The sequence below is a fragment of the Mobula birostris genome, chromosome 11 (assembly GCF_030028105.1).
Source record: "Mobula birostris isolate sMobBir1 chromosome 11, sMobBir1.hap1, whole genome shotgun sequence".
NCBI lineage: Eukaryota > Metazoa > Chordata > Chondrichthyes > Myliobatiformes > Myliobatidae > Mobula > Mobula birostris.
In genome coordinates, this window is record NC_092380.1 from 26,010,637 (window position 1) to 26,029,484 (window position 18,848).

At 47.3% G+C, this 18,848-nt stretch overlaps 1 protein-coding gene across 1 annotated transcript; it reads right to left on the reverse strand.

The window, feature by feature from the left end:
- Positions 1 to 243: 243 nt before the first annotated feature.
- On the reverse strand, positions 244 to 8,047 carry saxo3 (stabilizer of axonemal microtubules 3). Its single transcript, XM_072271936.1, has 5 exons — positions 7,921 to 8,047; positions 6,410 to 6,610; positions 4,648 to 4,809; positions 3,504 to 3,631; positions 244 to 1,139 (listed from the first exon to the last, which is right to left on the reverse strand). The coding sequence occupies exons 1-5, from the start codon at positions 8,017 to 8,019 to the stop codon at positions 731 to 733; spliced, it is 999 nt and encodes a 332-aa protein (XP_072128037.1). The 5' UTR covers positions 8,020 to 8,047; the 3' UTR covers positions 244 to 730.
- Positions 8,048 to 18,848: the final 10,801 nt, after the last annotated feature.

Sequence of the window (18,848 nt, forward strand, 5' to 3'; positions counted from 1 at the left end):
ACCCCAGGATCTCCATACCTTCCGCCCAGGCTTGTGCCCTGGAGAGGTCACTGCAGTGCCAAAAAAACCCTATTGTCCTTCAAGACCGATAGATGCTATCATACATACCATACTTCGATAAAAAATTTAAAACTTTACTATTTTGTTTCCCATCTACTTCCCACTGCCGAGAGCAGTGTAGTCAAATTGTACGCCAATTAGTTTAAAAACCACTCTGAGAAACAGTTCAAAATATAGCTTCTGCCGAGATAAACTTATTTATTACTGAATTTTCATGTGCTGATTAAGACATTGTCTTTTAAAAAGTTGTGATTCTCGTTAGAACACAGATCTTTCAAGCAAATGTTTGCAGTAATTGAGATGAATTCTTGGTTTTGCGGAGAGCTGGTAGAGGTTAAACAAGGAGAGACTGTTGCCACTGGTGAGACGATCAGTAGACAGAGGGCACAGTGGCTAAAGGACCAGAGGGAGATATCAGGAGTAAGGTAGAATATACAATACTTGAAAGAAAGTGGAAAGAGATCTATTAGTTACTTTCAGAAGCCTGAATTTAACATTTGACAAGGCAAAGACTGAAGGAGATGGAGGAATGAGGGGGAAATGAGTTAACTGTAGAGCTCCATCAGAAAGTAGAGCTAACATTGATGGGCTGAAAGACCTCATGCAGAGATGCAAAATTCTAATATCATGACCAATGTAAAACAGACAATCTGTGTTCCTTTGGGGCTTGTCAGATGACCACGGGGTGCCTGGTTCCGTACGCCATATACTCCGTCTTGTACATCAGGGGAACGGACAAGATCTCTGGAGTGGACGCCTCCTGAGTCACCACCCACGGTGCCCGCAGGGGGCAGGAGACATCTTGTGTCCGCTTCACGTCGTTGGGGGGCTGGTAGGACTCTTGGGACAGGGTCTTGAAGCCCCGGTTCGGGACAGGTGGAAGGCGCTTGGGCTGGCGGGGGATCCTGGTTTGGGAGGTGAACACTGTTGGGTCGATCATCGGCCCGGGGTCTCGGATGATGTGCTGGGCTTCCTTGGGTAGGGGATTCTCCTTCAGCCCATGACCCCAGGCCTTCGGGTAGTCCTCTGTCTGCCAGAAGGTGGCAACGTCCTTCTTTGGATATCCCTCCAGCTCCTCCCTGTGGTGAAAGGAAGGGGTGGGAGGGGTGAGGACAGACGGACTGGCATTTTACCCGCGGCCAAGCTGTGTTCAGTGGGTCATGGGAGACGGACCCAGAGAGCCAAACGCACATCGTGTACTCTGTGGCACTGTCCCTGGTGTTATGTGGTTAAATGGCTCAAGCTAAAGGACTGTAACACCGAGGCAGAAAGGGACTCGGTGTCAGAGCTGTGCAGCAGGTAAATATCTGCTTTATCCCCGAATAGATTCAATGACTCGGCCTCTCCATCCCCAGTGACAGAGAATTTCAACACTGACAGCGTTTCCTTCTCAATTCTCTCTTCAATGTTCAGCCACCTATTTGGAAGTGTTACCCCCCCCCCCCCCCATAGTTTATTTCTGTGCTGTAGTGATCTGTTTCTCCATGATGCCCCAACTAGTGGCAGCAAACCCTTGACATCTCTCCCGCCACAGCCTGTCAGAGTCATTCATGATTCATAAAGTTCCCCCTCCCAAATTCTGACAAACTCCTTCAAACCCAACCTCTCAATTGTCCCAAACTCTGATAAACTCCCTCAAACCCAACCTCTCAATTGTCCCAAACTCTGATAAACTCCCTCAAACCCAACCTCTCAGTTGTCCCAAACTCTGACAAGCTCCCTCAAACCCAACCTCTCAATTGTTCCTCCTTCGACATTCTCTGCAATCTGGTGAACCTGCCTTGATCACATCTCCCTTCAGCCTCCAGCCCTCCAAGGAAAACAACCCAAGTTTGTGCAGCCTATTGTGATAGCACATGCCCTGTAAACCAGGCAGTAGCCTAGTAAACCTCTTCTTCACCCTCTCCAAAACCTCAATATCCTTCCTATAGTGGGACAACCAGAAATACTCCTACTCTGGCCTAATTCATTTCAAGTATATTTATTATCAAAAAATGTACTAATTACATAACCTTGAGATTTGTCCGCTTACAAAGCAAAAACCCCGAAAGAACCCAATTAATGAAAAAAAATAAAAGACCAACACCTGATGTACAAGAGAAAGAAAAACAATTTGGAAATCGTGCAAACAATTGAAGCGAACAACAGCATTCCAAACCAAACTGAGTCCTCAGAGCTGAACCCCAGAGCAGCCCACGGTAGGCCCAAAGCCTCACATTTCAGTTCATCATATTAGTGGGCTCAGAGCATAGCAGCTGGTGCAGTCTTCATTGGCTCAGTACCGTGGAGATGACCATCGTAGAGACCGAGCGAAATCGGCTCTCACCTCAGATCTGGGCCGGTGGTTAAATTATCTAAGCAGTGAATCATACCTCACATTAGGCCTAACCAGAGTTCTATAACCTCTTGATTTTTGAAATCCGCCTCGATGAATTAAAGTAGGCATTCTATAAACTGCCGTAACCACCTTGTCGATCTGTGTGGCTACTTTTCAAGGAGCTATGAACTTGGACCCCAAGATCTCTGTGCTCAGCAACATGACTAAGGGTCTTGCCATGCTTCTGATGCCAGCGTGGCATGCCCACAACTCACTAACCCTAACTCGTAAGTTTCTGCGATGTGGAAGAAAACTGGAGCACGCGGATGAAACCCACTCGGTCATTGGAAGAACAGACAGCGGCGGGAACTGGACTTTGATTGCTGGTGCTGTAGAGTGTTGTGCCAACCACTACTGTGCTGTGCCAGCTCATGGTCCGCCCCTCCCGTTAATACCTTTACCAACTTCACTCTTCCGCCTTCTCACCATAACCTGTAACCCCCTCACCAATCAACCTCTGCCTCGTTGGGTGCTGAATCTGTGGAACTCAAAGCCACAGGTGGCATTGGGTCATTAGGGCAGAGACCAATAGGTTCGTGATTGGTAAGGGGGTCGGGGGTGTGGTAGTTAAGGGTTGCGGGAGAAGACAAGAGAAGGAAAACGAAATTAGTTTTAGTGCGGAATAGGTGCTTCTAGCCCTTCAAGCCACACTACCCAGCAACCTCCAATTTAACCCTAAGCTAATCACGGGACAATTTACAATGACCACTTAACCTACTAACCGGTACACCTTTGGCCTGTGGGAAGAAACCAGAGGACCTGGAGGAAACAAATGTATTCCATGGGGAGGACACACAGATGATGTCGGAATGCCAGGCAGCATCTATGGAGAAGAACAAAGAGTTGCTGTTTTGGGCTGAGACCCTTCATCAGGACTGGAAAGGAAGAGGGCAGAAGCCAGAGTCAGAAGCAACAACTGTTTATTCCTCTCCATAGAAGCTGCCTGACCTGCTGAGTTCCTCTAGCATTTTGTGTGTGTCACTCTGTGTTTGAGACAGGTCTGCCAGATGAAAATACGCTTCAGAATCAGAGCAGTAGAGGGAGATGAAAAATAAAATGAACGTACTTTTTAAAGGCTCTGAAATCTTTGTTGGTGGTCGAGAGGTAAATGTCAGTGAGGCGAAGAACGTCCTTATCTCGAACGTAATACTCCTTCCCGGCCAGCGCCGGGTTCTCTGTGCTGGCCACAATGTTCTGGGAAGTTTAAATATAGAAAGTTACAACTCGCGGTGGAGTCGTTCAGCCTATCACATCCATGCTGAACGATGAAGAGCCATTGAAGTACCACACGCCACAGCCCACGGCACTGGGGTCTTTCAAACCCGTGGCGAGGACTCAGCCTCCTCTCCCTCTTAGGCCACAGGTTTCAGACGCTCCACACACACCCTCCATCTTACCACACTCCCTCCAATCCTCCTGTTAGCTTCAGACACTGTGCCTGAACGACTGCCATCTCTCTCACATGCTCCACCCAGCCCACTAAATCCCTCCTCGCTCTCCCAGTTACAAAGAAAACGACCCCAGTCTTTCAGAGACAGAGGAGATTCTACAGATGCTGGAAATCCAAAGCGACACACACCAAATGCTGGAGCAACTCAGCAGGTCAGGCAGAATCTATGGAGAGGAATAAACAGCTGACATTTTGGGCTAAGACCCATCATCAGGCCTCATCCAGGAGACTAGCTAAAGGGTCTTGACCCGAAACATCGACTGTACTCTCTTCCATAGATGCTGCCTGGCCTGCTGAGTTCCTTCAGCATCCTGAGTGTGTTGCTCGGATTTCCAGAATCTGCAGATTTTCTTTTGTTTCTGAAGAATAAGGAATCTGATAAGAGAGGAGAGTGGACCGTGGAAGAAGGGGAAGGAGGAGGAACACCAGGGGGAGGTGATAGGCGGGTGAGGAGAAGGGATATGAGAGGGGTCACGCAGGTATATAATTATATTGTGTATATGTGTCTGTATTTGTTGTGTGTCTTTGTGTGTGTGTGCGTGTGCATCCACATCAGCGTGTATTCACATTGCAGGTATGCAGTATGCACATGCATGTTATATGCATGTATACACTGCCCGTGTCTTCACACTGAACACGTGTGCCTGTGTTGTTCGTGCCCCTGTCTGCTTGCCAATGGACAACTGGGTCCGTGTTTAACCCATGGGACTACTGAAGCTGCTGGGTTCCACAGGCAGCTGACGTGCTTCCTCAGCCTTACTTTAGACGGTCCGTTGCTGAGGTGGTTCTCCAGGGTGAACGGTTGTGGTCCTGCCCGGAAGGCAGTGTCCATGGACAATGGGAGCCGCCCCGTGTACTTGTCCTTCATCTCACTTGTCTGGTTGGCCATGCTCAGCGGAGATTTCCAGTCTCGCCGGCTCAGCTGTGATACAGATAAAGAAGCAAGGAGTCTTGAGAAAGAAGCTGGAACAACTACAGTTAATGGGCCTAAGTTTCTAAAGGACAACAGTTGAAGACCAGCCCATGCCTGGCATTAGTTCATGTGAATCCATATCAGGTCAGAATGTACAGACCATAGTGAAATTAGCTCTCTCTGTACATCTGTGTCATTGCCCTGGCAATGTTGGAGGGGAGAGTGAGCAATGAATTACAGTATAATCAGATCCTGTGATATCTGTACTGAGGGTTTGGTGGAACAGACAGAACCTTACTCAGTGCTAATCTCTTTGCACCTGCCCCGGGAGGGCTTCTTGAGAAGGGGTAAGGAAACTTGGAGTATGTTGCTCAGTTCTGGTCACCTCATTGTTGGAAGGATGTGGAAGCTTTAGAGAGGGTGCAGAGGAGATTTACCAGGATGCTGCCTGGATTGGAGAGCAGGTCTTGTGAGGAAACCTTGAGTGAGCCAGGGCTTCTCTCTTTGAAGTGAAGGAGGAAGAGAGGTGACCTGATCGAGGTACAAGATGATAAGAGGCATGGATAGAGTGGATGGCAAGAGACTTTTTCCCAGGGTGTAAATGGCTAATGTGAGGGGGTATAATTGTAAGGTGATTGGAGGAAAGTATGGGGGGATGTCAGAGGTTGGTATTTTATACAGAGAATGGTGAGTGCATGCCAGGGGTGGTGGTAGAGGCAGATATGTCAGGGACATTTAAGAAACTCTTAGGTAGGCTCATGGATGATAGAAAAAATGGAGGGCTATGTGGTTGGGAACAGTACTGTGCTGTAAAGATCTATCTTCTATGTTGTTTTGACACTGCGTCTAACCTGTTTGGGACAGCTTTTTGAAACAGGATATAAAGGGCGTTCAAATAATCTGCTGGAGGAACTCAGCGGGTCGAGAGGAATCTGTGGAGGGAAAGGAATTGTTGGTACTTCAGGTCAAAACACTGTATCGGCAGTGGGATTGGAGAGGAAAAGCACCCAGTATAGAGAGGAAGGGGAGAATGGTAAGAGAGGGTCAGTGGCTGATATAGGGAACTTTACCCTTATATTTAAAGGGACGGGTGGTACCGTAGCAGCAAGCATAAGGCTTTACCGTACCGGCAACCTAGGTTCAATTCCCACCGCTGTCTGTAAAGAGTTTGTACATTCTCCCCGTGACTGTGTTGGCTTCTTCCCACATTCCAAAGACATACGGGTTAGGGTTAGTAAGCTGTGGGCGTTCTGCGTTGGGCACTGGAAGCGGGACAATGCTGGCGGGCATCCCCTGGCATATCCACCAGCAGTATTGGTCATTGATACAAATGATTCACTTCCCTGTTTGTTTCAAGGCTTCGAGGTACCTGTGACAAGTAAAACTAACCTTTCATCTTTTCTACTTTTCTTGCTGTGCTGTCCCTGTCCGAGAAGTGTTTGATGGGACAAAGCAGCTAACGTTTCACTCCGCTGCCTCAGCTGTTATCAGAGTGTACAAAATGCTGGGGAACGTGAATATTCTCTTTGCCAACAGACAGAAAGGGTGTCTGTGCACCCACCCTGAGTAAATTAGACCCAACGCTACAATTAACCTACGCTGGCCTCACCTTCTCAGTCAGATCCTTCATGTAATGAACGCTCCAGTGGTTTGGAACCTTTACGTGCCGAGGGTGACCGAGGATTCCATCGATGGTCTTGAGGTTGTGCGTCGAGCCTGTTGTGGTCTCATAGTAATTGAAAACCTCATCGCATGAATGGTTGGTATCTAATTCCCTCAGCTTCAGGGGGAGAGGTTCCTTCAAAAAGGACTGAAACAACCAAAGGTTGACACGGTGATTTATATTTAATACAGAAATACCCTCTTGATTTCTTTCGGAATCAGTTACAGCTACTTTAGGGCAGCAATGAAGATCTTCTATTGTGCTGTTCTGGGCTTCATTCATTGCGTCCTTTTCACTACTGTCAGTCATGCAAGCCCCAGGTGGAAAAATCAGGAATACCGTCGCACTCACATGTAGAAGGATACTTCATTGCTGTTTCCCTAATAATTTTGTTTGACTAGCCAGGGTTGTTAGCCCTGAGCTGAACCCCCAAACCTGGAGGACTGGTTGTCCACATTTAGTCTGGCCTCTACCCTTTGACCTGTTTAGCATGGGTGACCCTAGCAAAAGCCAAAGCATAAAGCCCTGACTCCAGCCAACGTAGCTCCCCGGGTCATTGGGGCAGGCAAGCCTCCGAACCACGATGAGATTGTGGTCCTCTTGGAGGTCAATTGCAGATATGGGCAGAGAAGTGGCAGATGCAGTTTAACCCAGCCAAATATGCAGAGCTGTGTTTTGGGAGATCTAATGTAAAGAGACAGTACACTATTGTTGCTTGTTGTATTCTATAGACATGGACCCCGTTTTCCTTACTTTCCTTCATATGGAAGCGGAATTTGTAATTTTGAGCATTATGGTGCAAAAATGTAAAATTACAATAAATTACAATATAAATGAACAGTGAAAAAAGGAGTAATGAGTTCGCGCTGGTGGGTTAATTGTCCGGTTCAGAAAGCTGGAGGAGAAGCTGTTCCAAAAACGTTGAGTTAGTGTCGCATCACCGCTAACAGCCCCTGGCTGAATTACCGGACCAGCTTCTCCGCTGCTGTCCCCGCTCCAGCGATCGGAGTGTCCGCAGCTCTGACCCTCAGCGTATCACTGGCATCGGACACCGGCCCTGGTTGAACTGGACACTTGAGCAATGGAACAGCAAGATCACAGCTTCTGGCCCTTCCTCTCGCTGTCCCAACCTGCTGGCCAGATGGTCCCCTGACTCGGGGAGTGGATAGTGATCCCGGGAATGACCTACAGACCCCCGGGGGAGGGAGTAATCCTCTGACCTACTGGGGGGGGGGGTGTGTTTGAGTGATCCCGGGAATGGCCCGCTGCCCGCCAGGGGTGAGAGTCCCCACTGACCCGGGCGATGGGTGTACCCGTGAGCGAGTATCCCCCTAACCATGGGGGTGGAGTGACCTCGGGAAGAAACCCCGAACACGGGAGTGTGGAGTCTGATCTCCTGAACCGGGTGGTGGGGAGTGATTCTCTGTCCCCCTGCCCGGTCTGACCGTGCCACTCACTCTGAGGTCCGAGGGCGGGAAGTCCCGGCCCGGGCAGTGATGCAAGCCAACGCCCGAGCTCGTCCGGCGCAGGTCCTGCCTTCTACCCGGCGGCGCCATAGCTCCGTCCCTTTCAGGTCACTGAATGTTTATCTGGTTTCCCTGGAAACTGCGCCGTGATGACGTCAATACGTTGGGTACGGTGCCGAGACCAGCGCACCCTCGACTTCCTGCTGCTTGCACATGCTGACCCCGCTCCCAAACTTCGCCGACGGATAATTCCCAGTACAAAGCGACAGCTGGTGAACGCAGCAGGCCAGGCAGCATCTCTAGGAAGAGGTACAGTCGACGTTTCGGGCCGAGACCCTTCGTCAGGACGGTCACCGGAATTCCCAATATAAAGGCTAGGTTGGTTTTCGCCATGTGGAAGGAGAGATCAGATCGGTTCACTGCGGGTTACACTAGAATGCAATGAGATTCTTGGTTCGTGTGCCAGTTCGGATTGGCAAAAACATCTCCTCTACAATCGCCATCAGCACAGGAGCACCACAGGGATGCGTGCTCATCCCCCCATTCTGCTCGATTTACACCAGTGACTGTGTGGCTAAGTACAGCTTCAACACCATATACAAGTTTGCTGACGACACTCTGTCGTGGGCTGTATCAAAGGGGTGATGAATCATACAGTGGGGGATTGAAAACTTGGCTGAGTGGTGTAATAACAACAAATTCTCACTCAGTGTCAATAAGACCAAGGGTCCGATTGAAGACTCCAGGAGAGGAAGCCCAGAGGTCCATGAGCCAGTAATCATCGGAGGATCAGAGGTGGAGGGGGTCCGTAACTTTAAATTCCTGGGTGTCACTATCTCAGAGGACCTGTCCTGGACCCAACATATAAATATTATTGTGAAGAAAGCACAACAACACCTCTACCCTCCTCAGTCTGTGGAGATTCGGCATGTCATCAAAAACTTCTCTGACTTCTCTAGATGTGTGGTGGGAAGTGTGCTGACTGGCTGCGTTACAGCCTGATATGGGAACACCAATGCCTTTCAGCGGAAATTCCTACAAAAGATAGTGAATTCGGCCCAGTACATCATGGGTAAAAGCCTCCCAACCGTTGAGCACTTCTACATGAAACGTTGCCGCAGAAAAGCAGCATCCACCATTAAAGATCCTCACCACCCAGGCGATGCTCTTTTCTCGCTGCTGCCATCAGATAGAAGGTACAAGAGCCTCAGGATTCGCACCACCAGGTCCAAGAACAGTTACCACCCCTCAACCATGACACTCACTCTATTTCTGGTGTTCCCATAACTGATGGTCTCACGTTAAGGACTTTTTATCTTTTTATTTCCGGTTCAATATTTATTGCTATTTATTTTATTTGCATTTGTACTGTTTGTTGTTTATTAATTCTGTTTACAATTACTGTTTTATAGATTTGCTAAGTATGCCCGCCGGGAAAAATAATTTCAGGGTTGTTCGTGATGACGTGTATGTACTCCGATAATAAATTTTACTTTGAACTTGGAAGCTCGCAGTGTACATGGTAATAATAAATTACAGCAAGCGCTAAACAGGAGAATGGCGCAAAGTTACTCATTGCAACCTGAACTACTGCAAAAAGAAAAGTTAACGTGATAATAAGGGGAGGTGGAGTTAAGGGTTCAAAAATGTGGCAGACTCAAAAAACATGAAGGTCGAACTTTAAGACAGAGTATAATGTTAATGGCAGGATTCGTAACAGTATGGAGGGGCAGAGGGATCTTGTGGTCCAAGTCCAGAGATCTCTCGAAGTTGCCGCGCAAGTTGATGGCGTGGTTAAGGAGGAATGTGGAGTGTTCGTCTTCACTAGTCGGGCATTGAGTTCAAGAGCGCGAAGTAATGTTGCAGTTCTATGAAACTTCGCTTTCATAATATTGTAATATAGCAATTAATAGCAAATGCATTCCATTCACTTGCCGGCTGCCTCCCCGCCCTTAAGCTTATGTTGGTTGTTTAACGCAAACGACGCCTTTCACTCTAAATGCAATACATGAACCTGAATCTGGAATATTGTGTTCAGTTCCGATTTCATCATTATAGGCAGGACGTGGACACTTCAGAGAGGGTGATAGATTTATCAGAATGTTACCCAGATTAAAGAGCATGTCTTATGAGGGTGTGTTGAGCGAGCTAGAGCTTTTCACTTTCTAAATGGAAGAGGGCCAGGGATGACTTGGTAGAGGTGTAGGAGATGATAAGAGGCATAGATGGAGTGGATAGCTAGAAACTTCTCCACCAGGGCAGAAATGGCTAATATGAAGGGGCATAACGTTCATCAGAATCAGGTTTAAACCACCAGCACATGTCGTGAAATTTGTCTTTGCAGCAGCAGTATGAGAGGAAAAGGTGACTCACAGTAAGTACATACACGTTAAATTATATAAGCAGTGCTAAATAAAATCAGTCCTGAGGTACTGTGATGGGTTCAATGTCCATTCAGAAATCGGGTGGCAGAGGGGAAGAAGCTGTTCCTGGATTATTGAGTGTGTGTCCCAGCCGCCCGAACCTCTTTCCTGATGGTAACAATGAGAACAAGGCAAGCCCTGCGTGATGGGGCCTTTATGATTGGCGCAAATTTTTGAGGTATCGCTCCTTGAAGATGTTCTGGATGCTGGGGAGGCTAGTAGCCATGATGGAGCTGGCTGAATTTGCAATCCTCTGCGGCAAATTTCGATCTAATGGAATAGCACCCCGCCCCGCGCACCCCCCCCCCCCCCATCCCAGGCGATGAAGCAGCCAGTTACAATGCTCTCTACCGTATATCTGTAATTTGCGAGCGTCTTTGGGGATATACCAAATCTCCTCAAACTCCTAAATGAATATAGCCGATGTCATTCCTTCTTTGTAGCTGCGTCTATATGTCAGGACCCACGATAGAGGAACATGAATTTGCTCACTCTTTCTACTTCCGATCCCTCTGTCGACTGGTGAGTGTTCCCCTGTCTTACCCTTTCTGAAGAAGGAGTAAGTTAAGATTGTCACGTTTTTGTGGCCAGCGAGCATGTGCTGTAACATGATCTATTGTGGCCAAGTTCTATACGTGTCATTCTTGAACGTACAGGAGGCAAAGTACCTGTCACTTAATCCAATGGACAAGACCATGAGACATAGGAGCAGAATTAGGCCATTTGGCTGATAGAGACTGTTCCGCAATGAGATCATTGCTGATCCTTCTCCCCTCCTCTGCCTTATTCCCCAGCCTTCTCCCATTAACCCTTGATACTGTGGTCATTTAAGAACCTATCAATCTCCACCTTAAATACACCCAACCACCTGACCACCACAGCTGCCTGTGGTAACCAATTCCTCAAATTCACCGCCCTCTGGCTAAAGAAATTTGTTTTAAATGGACTTCCCTCTATCCTGAGGCTGTGCCCTCTTGTCCTAGACTCCCCCATCATGGGAAACATCCTTTCCACATCTACTCTACCTAGGCCTTTCAACATTTGAAAGGTTTCAGTGAGATTCTCACTCTCCCCCAGCCCCATCCTTCTAAATTCCAACAAGTACAGACTCAGAGCCATCGAACAAGGGCTGTTGTGGTGGGAGATTTTAATTTCCCAAATATCGATTGGCATTTCCCTAGAGCAAGTGGTTTAGATGGGGTGGAGTTTGTTATGTGTTTTCAGGAAAGTTTCTTGACACAATATGTAGATAAGCCTACAAGAGGAGAGGCTGTACTTGATCTGGTATTGGGAAATGAACCCGATCAAGTGTCAGATCTCTCACTGGGAGAGATAGTGATCACAATTCTATCTCCTTTACCATAGCATTCAAGAGGAATAGGAATAGACAAGTTAGGGAAACGTTTAAATGGAGTAAGGGGAAATATGGGGCTATCAGGCAGGAACTTGGAAGCATAAATTGGAAACATATATTCTCAGGGCAATGTACGGAAGAAATGTGGCAAATGTGGCAAATGTTCAGGGGATATTTGTTCTGCGTAGAAGCATTCCAATGAGACAGGGAAAGGATGGTAGGGTACAGGAACCGTAGTGTACAAAAGCTGTTGTAAATCTAGTCAAGAAGAAAAGAAGAGCTTATGAAAGGTTCAAAAAACTGGATAATGATAAAGATCTAGAAGATTATAAGGCTAGCAGGAAAGAGAAATTAGGAGAGCCAGAGGGGGCTACAAGAAGGCCTTGGCAGACAGGATTAAGGAAAACCCCAAGGCATTCTACAAGTATGTGAAGAGCAAGAGGATAAAACGTGAAAGAATAGGACCAATCAAGTGCGACAGTGGAAAAGTGTGTATGGAACCAGAGGAGATAGCAGAGGTACTTAATGAATACTTTGTTTCAGTATTCACTAGGGAAAGGGATCTTGGCGATTGTAGGGATGACTTGCAGCAGACTGAAAAGTTTGAGCATGTAGGAAGAGGATGTGCTGGAGCTTTTGAAAAGCATCAAGTTGGATAAGTCACTGAGACCGGACGAGATGTACCCCAGGCTACTGTGGGAGGCGATGATCTTTGCATCATCAATGGAGATGGGAGAGGTTCCAGAGGATTGGAAGGTTGCTGATGTTGTTCCCTTGTTCAAGAAAGGGAGTAGAGATAGCCCAGGAAATTATAGACCAGTGAGTCTTACTTCAGTGGTTGGTAAGTTGATGGAGAAGATCCTGAGAGGCAGGATTTATGAACGCTTGGAGAGGCATAATATAATATAGGAATAGTCAGCATGGCTTTGTCAAAGGCAGGTTGAGCCTGATTGAATTCCTTGAGGATGTGATGAAACACATTGATGAAGTTAGAGCAGTAGATGTAGTGTATATGTATTCCAGCAAGGCATTTGATAAGGTACCCCATGCAAGGCTTATTGAGAAAGTAAGGAGGCATGGGATCCAAGGATACATTGCTTTGTGAATCCAGATCTGGCTTGCCCACAGAAGGCAGAGTGATTGTAGACGGGTCATATTCCGCATGGAGATTAGTGACCAGTGGTGTGCCTCAGGGATCTGTTCTAGGACCCCTGCTCTTCGTGATTTTTATAAATGACCTGGATGAGGAAGTGGAGGTTGGGTTAATAAATTTGCCGATGACACAAAGGTTGGGGGTGTTGTGGATAGTGTGGAGGGCTGTCGGAGGTTACAGCAGGACACTGATAGGATGCAAAACTGGGCTGAGTAGTGGCAGATGGAATTCAACCCAGTTAATTGTGAAGTGGTTCATTTTGGTAGGTCAAATATGATGGCAGAATATAGTATTAACGGTAAGACTCTTGGCAGTGTGGAGGATCGGAGGGATCTTGGGGTCTGAGTCCATAAGACACTCAAAGCTGTGCAGGTCAGCTCTATGGTTAAGGTGGCATACGGTGCATTGGCCTTCATCAGTTGTGGGATTGAGTTTAAGGGCCGAGAGGTAATGTTGCAGCCTTATAGGACCCTGGTCAGACCCCACTTGGAGTACCGTGCTCAGTTCTGGTTGCCTCACTACAAGAAGGATGTGAAAACCATAGAAAGGATGCAGAGGAGATTTGCAAGGATGTTGCCTGGATTGGGGAGCATGCGTTATGAGAAAAGGTTGAGTGAACTCGGCCTTTTTTCCTTGGAGCGACAGAAGATGAGAGGTGACCTGATAGAGGTGAACAAGATGATGAGAGGCATTGATCATGTGGATGGTCAGAGTTTTTTTTCCCCCAGAGCTGAAATGGCTAGCACAAGAGGGCACAGTTTTAAGGTGCTTGGAAGTAGGTACAGAGGAGATGTCAGGGGTAAGTTGTTAGTTTTTTTAAAAAGAACGCAGAGAGTGGCGAGTGCATGGAATGGGCTGCCGGTGACGGGGCTGGAGGCAGATATGATAGGGTCTTTCAAGAGACTCCTGGATAGGTACATGGAGCGTAGAATGAGGGCTATGGGTAACCCTATGTAATTTCTAAGATAAGCACATGTTCAGCAGAGATCTGTGGGCTGATGAGCCTGTATTGTGCTGTCGGTTTTCTACGTTCCTATGTTAACATTCCTCACATGATAACCCTTTCATTCCCAGAATCATCCTTGTGAACTCTCTCCAATGCCAGCACACCTTTTCGAAGATGAGGAGTCCAAAACTGTTCACAATACTCAAGGTGAGGCCTTACCACTGCCTTATAAAGCCTCAGCATCACATCCCTGCTCTTGTTTTCCAGACCTCTTGAAATGAATGCTAGTATTGCATTTGCCTTCCTCACCACCGACTCAACCTGCAAGTTAACCTTTATGAGATTCTTTAGAAGGACTCCCAGCTCCCTTTGCACCTCAGATATTTGGATTTTCTCCCCATTAAGAAAATAGTCTGCACATTTATTTTTACTACCAAAGTACATGACCACACATTTTTTTCCAGCATTGTATTTCATTTGCCACTTTCTTCTAATCTGTCCAAGTCCTTCAGCAGCCTTCCTGTCTATCAATCTTTGCCTCTCTGCCAATCTTTGTATCATCTGTAAACTTGGCAAAGCCATATATGCCATCATCTAAATCATTAATATACACCATAAAAAGAAGTGGTCCAAACACTGACCCCTGTGGAATGCCACTAGTCACTGGCAACCAAACAGAAAAGGATCCTTTTATTCCACTCGCTGCCTCCTATCAATCAGCCAATGCTCTAACCATGCCTGTAACTTTCCTGTAATGCCATGGGCTCTTAATGTGGTAAGCAGCTCATGTGTGGCACCTTGAAAGTCCAAATATACATCCATCATATCCCCTTTATCCATCAGACATGTTATCCATCAGACATGATATAGAACATAGGAACATAGAATAGTACAGCACAGTACAGGCCCTTCAGCCCACAATGTTGTGCCGACCCTCAAACCCTGCCTCCCATATAAGCCCCCATCTTAAATTCCTCCATATACCTGTCTAGTAGTCTCTTAAACTTCACTAGTGTATCTGCCTCCACCACTGACTCAGGCAGTGCATTCCACGCACCAACCACTCTCTAAGTAAAAAACCTTCCTCTAATATCCCCCTTGAACTTCCCACCCCTTACCTTAAAGCCATGTCCTCTTGTATTGACCAGTGGTGCCCTAGGGAAGAGGCGCTGGCTATTCACTCTATCTATTCCTCTTATTATCTTGTACACATCTATCATGTCTCCTCTCATCCTCCTTCTCTCCAAAGAGTAAAGCCCTAGCTCCCTTAATCTCTGATCATAATGCATACTTTCTAAACCAGGCAGCATCCTGGTAAATCTCCTCTGTACCCTTTCCAATGCTTCCACATCCTTCCTATAGTGAGGTGACCAGAACTGGACACAGTACTCCAAGTGTGGCCTAACCAGAGTTTTATAGAGCTGCATCATTACATCACGACTCTTAAACTCTATCCCTCGACTTATGAAAGCTAACACCCCATAAGCTTTCTTAACTACCCTATCCACCTGTGACACAACTTTCAGGGATCTGTGAACATGTACCCCCACATCCCTCTGCTCCTCCACACTACCAAGTATCCTGCCATTTACTTTGTACTCTGCCTTGGAGTTTGTCCTTCCAAAGTGTACCACCTCACACTTCTCCGGGTTGAACTCCATCTGCCACTTCTCAGCCCACTTCTGCATCCTATCAATGTCTCTCTGCAATCTTTGACAATCCTCTACACTATCTACAACACCACCAACCTTTGTGTCATCTGCAAACTTGCCAACCCATCCTTCTACCCCAACATCCAGGTCGTTAATAAAAATCATGAAAAGTAGAGGTCCCAGAACAGATCCTTGTGGGACACCACTAGTCACAATCCTCCAATGTGAATGTACTCCCTCCACCACCACCCTCTGCCTTCTGCAGGCAAGCCAATTCTGAATTCACCTGGCCAAACTTCCCTGGATCCCATGCCTTCTAATTTTCTGAATAAGCCTACCGTGGAACCTTGTCAAATGCCTTACTAAAATCCATATAGATCACATCCACTGCACCACCCTCATCTATATGCCTGGTCACCTCCTCAAAGAACTCTTATCAGGCTTGTTAGACACGATCTGCCCTTCATAAAGCCGTGCTGACTGTCCCTGATCAGACTATGATTCTTTAAATGCCTATAGATCCTATCTCTAAGAATCTTTTCCAACAGCTTTCCCGCCACAGACGTAAGGCTCACTGGTCTATAATTACCCAGACTATTCCTACTACCTTTTTTGAACAAGGGGACAACATTCGCCTCCCTCCAATCCTCCGGTACCATTCCCGTGGATAATGAGGACATAAAGATCCTAGCCAGAGGCTCAGCAATCTCTTCTCTCGCCTCGTGGAGCAGTCTGGGGAATATTCCGTCAGGCCCCGGGGACTTATCTGTCCTAATGTATTTTAACAACTCCAACACCTTAATATCAACATGCTCCAGAACATCAACCTCAGTCATATTGTCCCCACCATCATCAAGTTCCCTCTCATTGGTGAATACCGAAGAGAAGTATTCATTGAGGACCTCACTCACTTCCACAGCCTCCAGGCATATCTTCCCACCTTTATCTCTAATCGGTCCTACCTTCACTCCTGTCATCCTTTTCTTCTTCACATAATTGAAGAATGCCTTGGGGTTTTCCTTTACCCTACTCACCAAGGCCTTCTCATGCCCCCTTCTTGCTCTTCTTAGCCCCTTCTTAAGCTCCTTTCTTGCTTCCCTATATTCCTCAATAGCCCCATCTGATCCTTGCTTCCTAAACCTCATGTATGCTGCCTTCTTCCACCTGACTAGATTTTCCACCTCACTTGTCACCCATGGTTCCTTCACCCTACCATTCTTTATCTTCCTCGCCGGGACAAATTTATCCCTAACATCCCGCAAGAGATCTCAAAACATCAACCACATGTCCATAGTACATTTCCCTGCAAAAACATCATCCCAATTCACACTCACAAGTTCTAGCCTTATAGCCTTATAATTTGCCTTTCCCCAATTAAAAATTTTCCTGTCCTCTCTGATTCTATCCTTTTCCATGATAATGCTAAAGGCCAGGGAGTGGTGGTCACTATCCCCCAGATGCTCACCCACTGAGAGATCTGTGACCTGACCCAGTTCATTACCTAGTACTAGATCTGGTATGGCATTCTCCCTGGTCGGCCTGTCCACATACTGTGACAGGAATCCGTCCTGGACACACTTAACAAACTCTGCCCCATCTAAACCCTTGGAACTAATCAGGGGACAATCAATATTAGGAAAGTTAAAGTCACCCATGATAACAACCCTGTTATTTTTGCACCTTTCCAAAATCTGCCTCCCAATCTGCTCCTCTGTATCTCTGCTGCTACCAGGGGGCCTATAGAATACCCCCAATAGAGTAACTGCTCCCTTTCTGTTCCCGACTTCCACCCATATTGACTCAAAAGAGCATCCTGCTACATTACCCACCCTTTCTGTAGCTGTAATAGTATCCCTGACCAGTAATGCCACCCCTCCTCCCCTTTTTCTGCCCTCTCTATCCCTTTTAAAGCACTGAAATCCAGGAATATTGAGAATCCATTCCTGCCCTGGTGCCAGCCAAGTCTCTGTAATGGCCACTACATCATAATTCCATGTTGGTATCCAATCTCTCAGTTCATCACCTTTATTCCTGATGCTTCTTGCATTGATGTACGCACATTTCAGCTCTTCTACCTTACTATCTTTACTCCGTTTATTTTGCTTCTCTTTCCTCAAAGCCTCTCTGTATGTTAGATCTGGCTTTACTCCATGCACTTCTTTCACTGCTCTATCACTCTGGGTCCCATCCCCCTCACAAATTAGTTTAAACCCTCCCAAACCATGCTAGCAAACTTACCTGCAAGGATTTTGCTCCCCCTCGAGTTCAGGTGCAACCCATCCAATCTGTAGAGGTCCCACCTTCCCCAGAAGAGATCCCAATGATCTAAAAATCTAAAACCCTGCTCCCTGCACCAACTCCTCAGCCACGCATTCAACTGCCATCTCCTCCAATTCTTAACATCACTGTCACATAGCACTGGCAGCAATACTGAGAACGCCACCCTTGAGGTCCCGTTCTTCAGCCTTCTGCCTAGTTCCCGAAACTCACACTTCAGGACTTCATCCCTCTTTCTGTCGTTGGTCCCAACATGTATCACGACTTCTGGTTGCTTTCCCTCTCGTACCAGGATGTCGTGCACCCGGTCAGAGACATCCTGGACCCTGGCACCCGGGAGGCAACAAACAATACGGGTGTCCTTCTCACATCCACAAAATCTCCTGTCTGCTCCCCTGACTATAGAGTCTCCAATGACGACAGCTCTCCTCTTCTCTGTCCCACCCTTCTGCACCACAGGGTCAGACTTAGTGCTGGAGGCCCTGCCACCGTGGCTCACACCTGGTCTGTCGTCCCCGCCAACAGTATCCAGGACGGTAAACTTATTATTCAGTGGAATGGCTACAGGGGTGCTCTGCACTACCTGTCTGCTCACCTTCGCTTTCCCCCCTCTGACTGTCACCCAACGACCTGCTTCCGACAGCCTAGGTGTGACTACCTCCCTGTAACTCTCATCTATGACTGCCTCATTCTCCCTTATGAGTCGAAGGTCATCCAGCTGCTGCTCCAGATTCCTTACACCATCTCCCAGGTCGCCCAGCCATATGCACTTCTGGCAGATGTGACTCTGCGGGAGAGGGGAGTTCCCCCAAGACTGCCACATCTCACATGAGAGGCACATCACCGTCTCAGGAGACATTGTAAAGGCTAACTGCGAGCTAGCTTGTCCTCCGCCTCTTCTCGTCGAAGCCTCTCGAGTCAAAGCCTCAAAGCTCCACTCCTTCACTGGCCCACTCACTCACTGGCCGCTTCGCTGAGCTATCCCTTTTTATCTGTTTCAGCTTTTCAAAATGTTTGGTCACCTGACCTCGACTGCCCAATCAGCTGCTTTCTGCTGAGTCTGAGCTATTCACATCTTGATTGTCTAATCAACAGCTTTCTGCTGATCTATTCA

Coding starts and splice junctions, on each gene's coding strand:
- saxo3 (XM_072271936.1), bottom strand. CDS start 8,019: ATGGCGCCGCCGGGTAGAAGGCAGGACCTGCGCCGGACGAGCTCGGGC. Junction 6,611..7,920: donor TCCCGCCCTCGGACCTCAGA/GTGAGTGGCACG, acceptor TGGTTGTTTCAG/TCCTTTTTGAAGGAACCTCT. Junction 4,810..6,409: donor TGAAGGATCTGACTGAGAAG/GTGAGGCCAGCG, acceptor TCTGTATCACAG/CTGAGCCGGCGAGACTGGAA.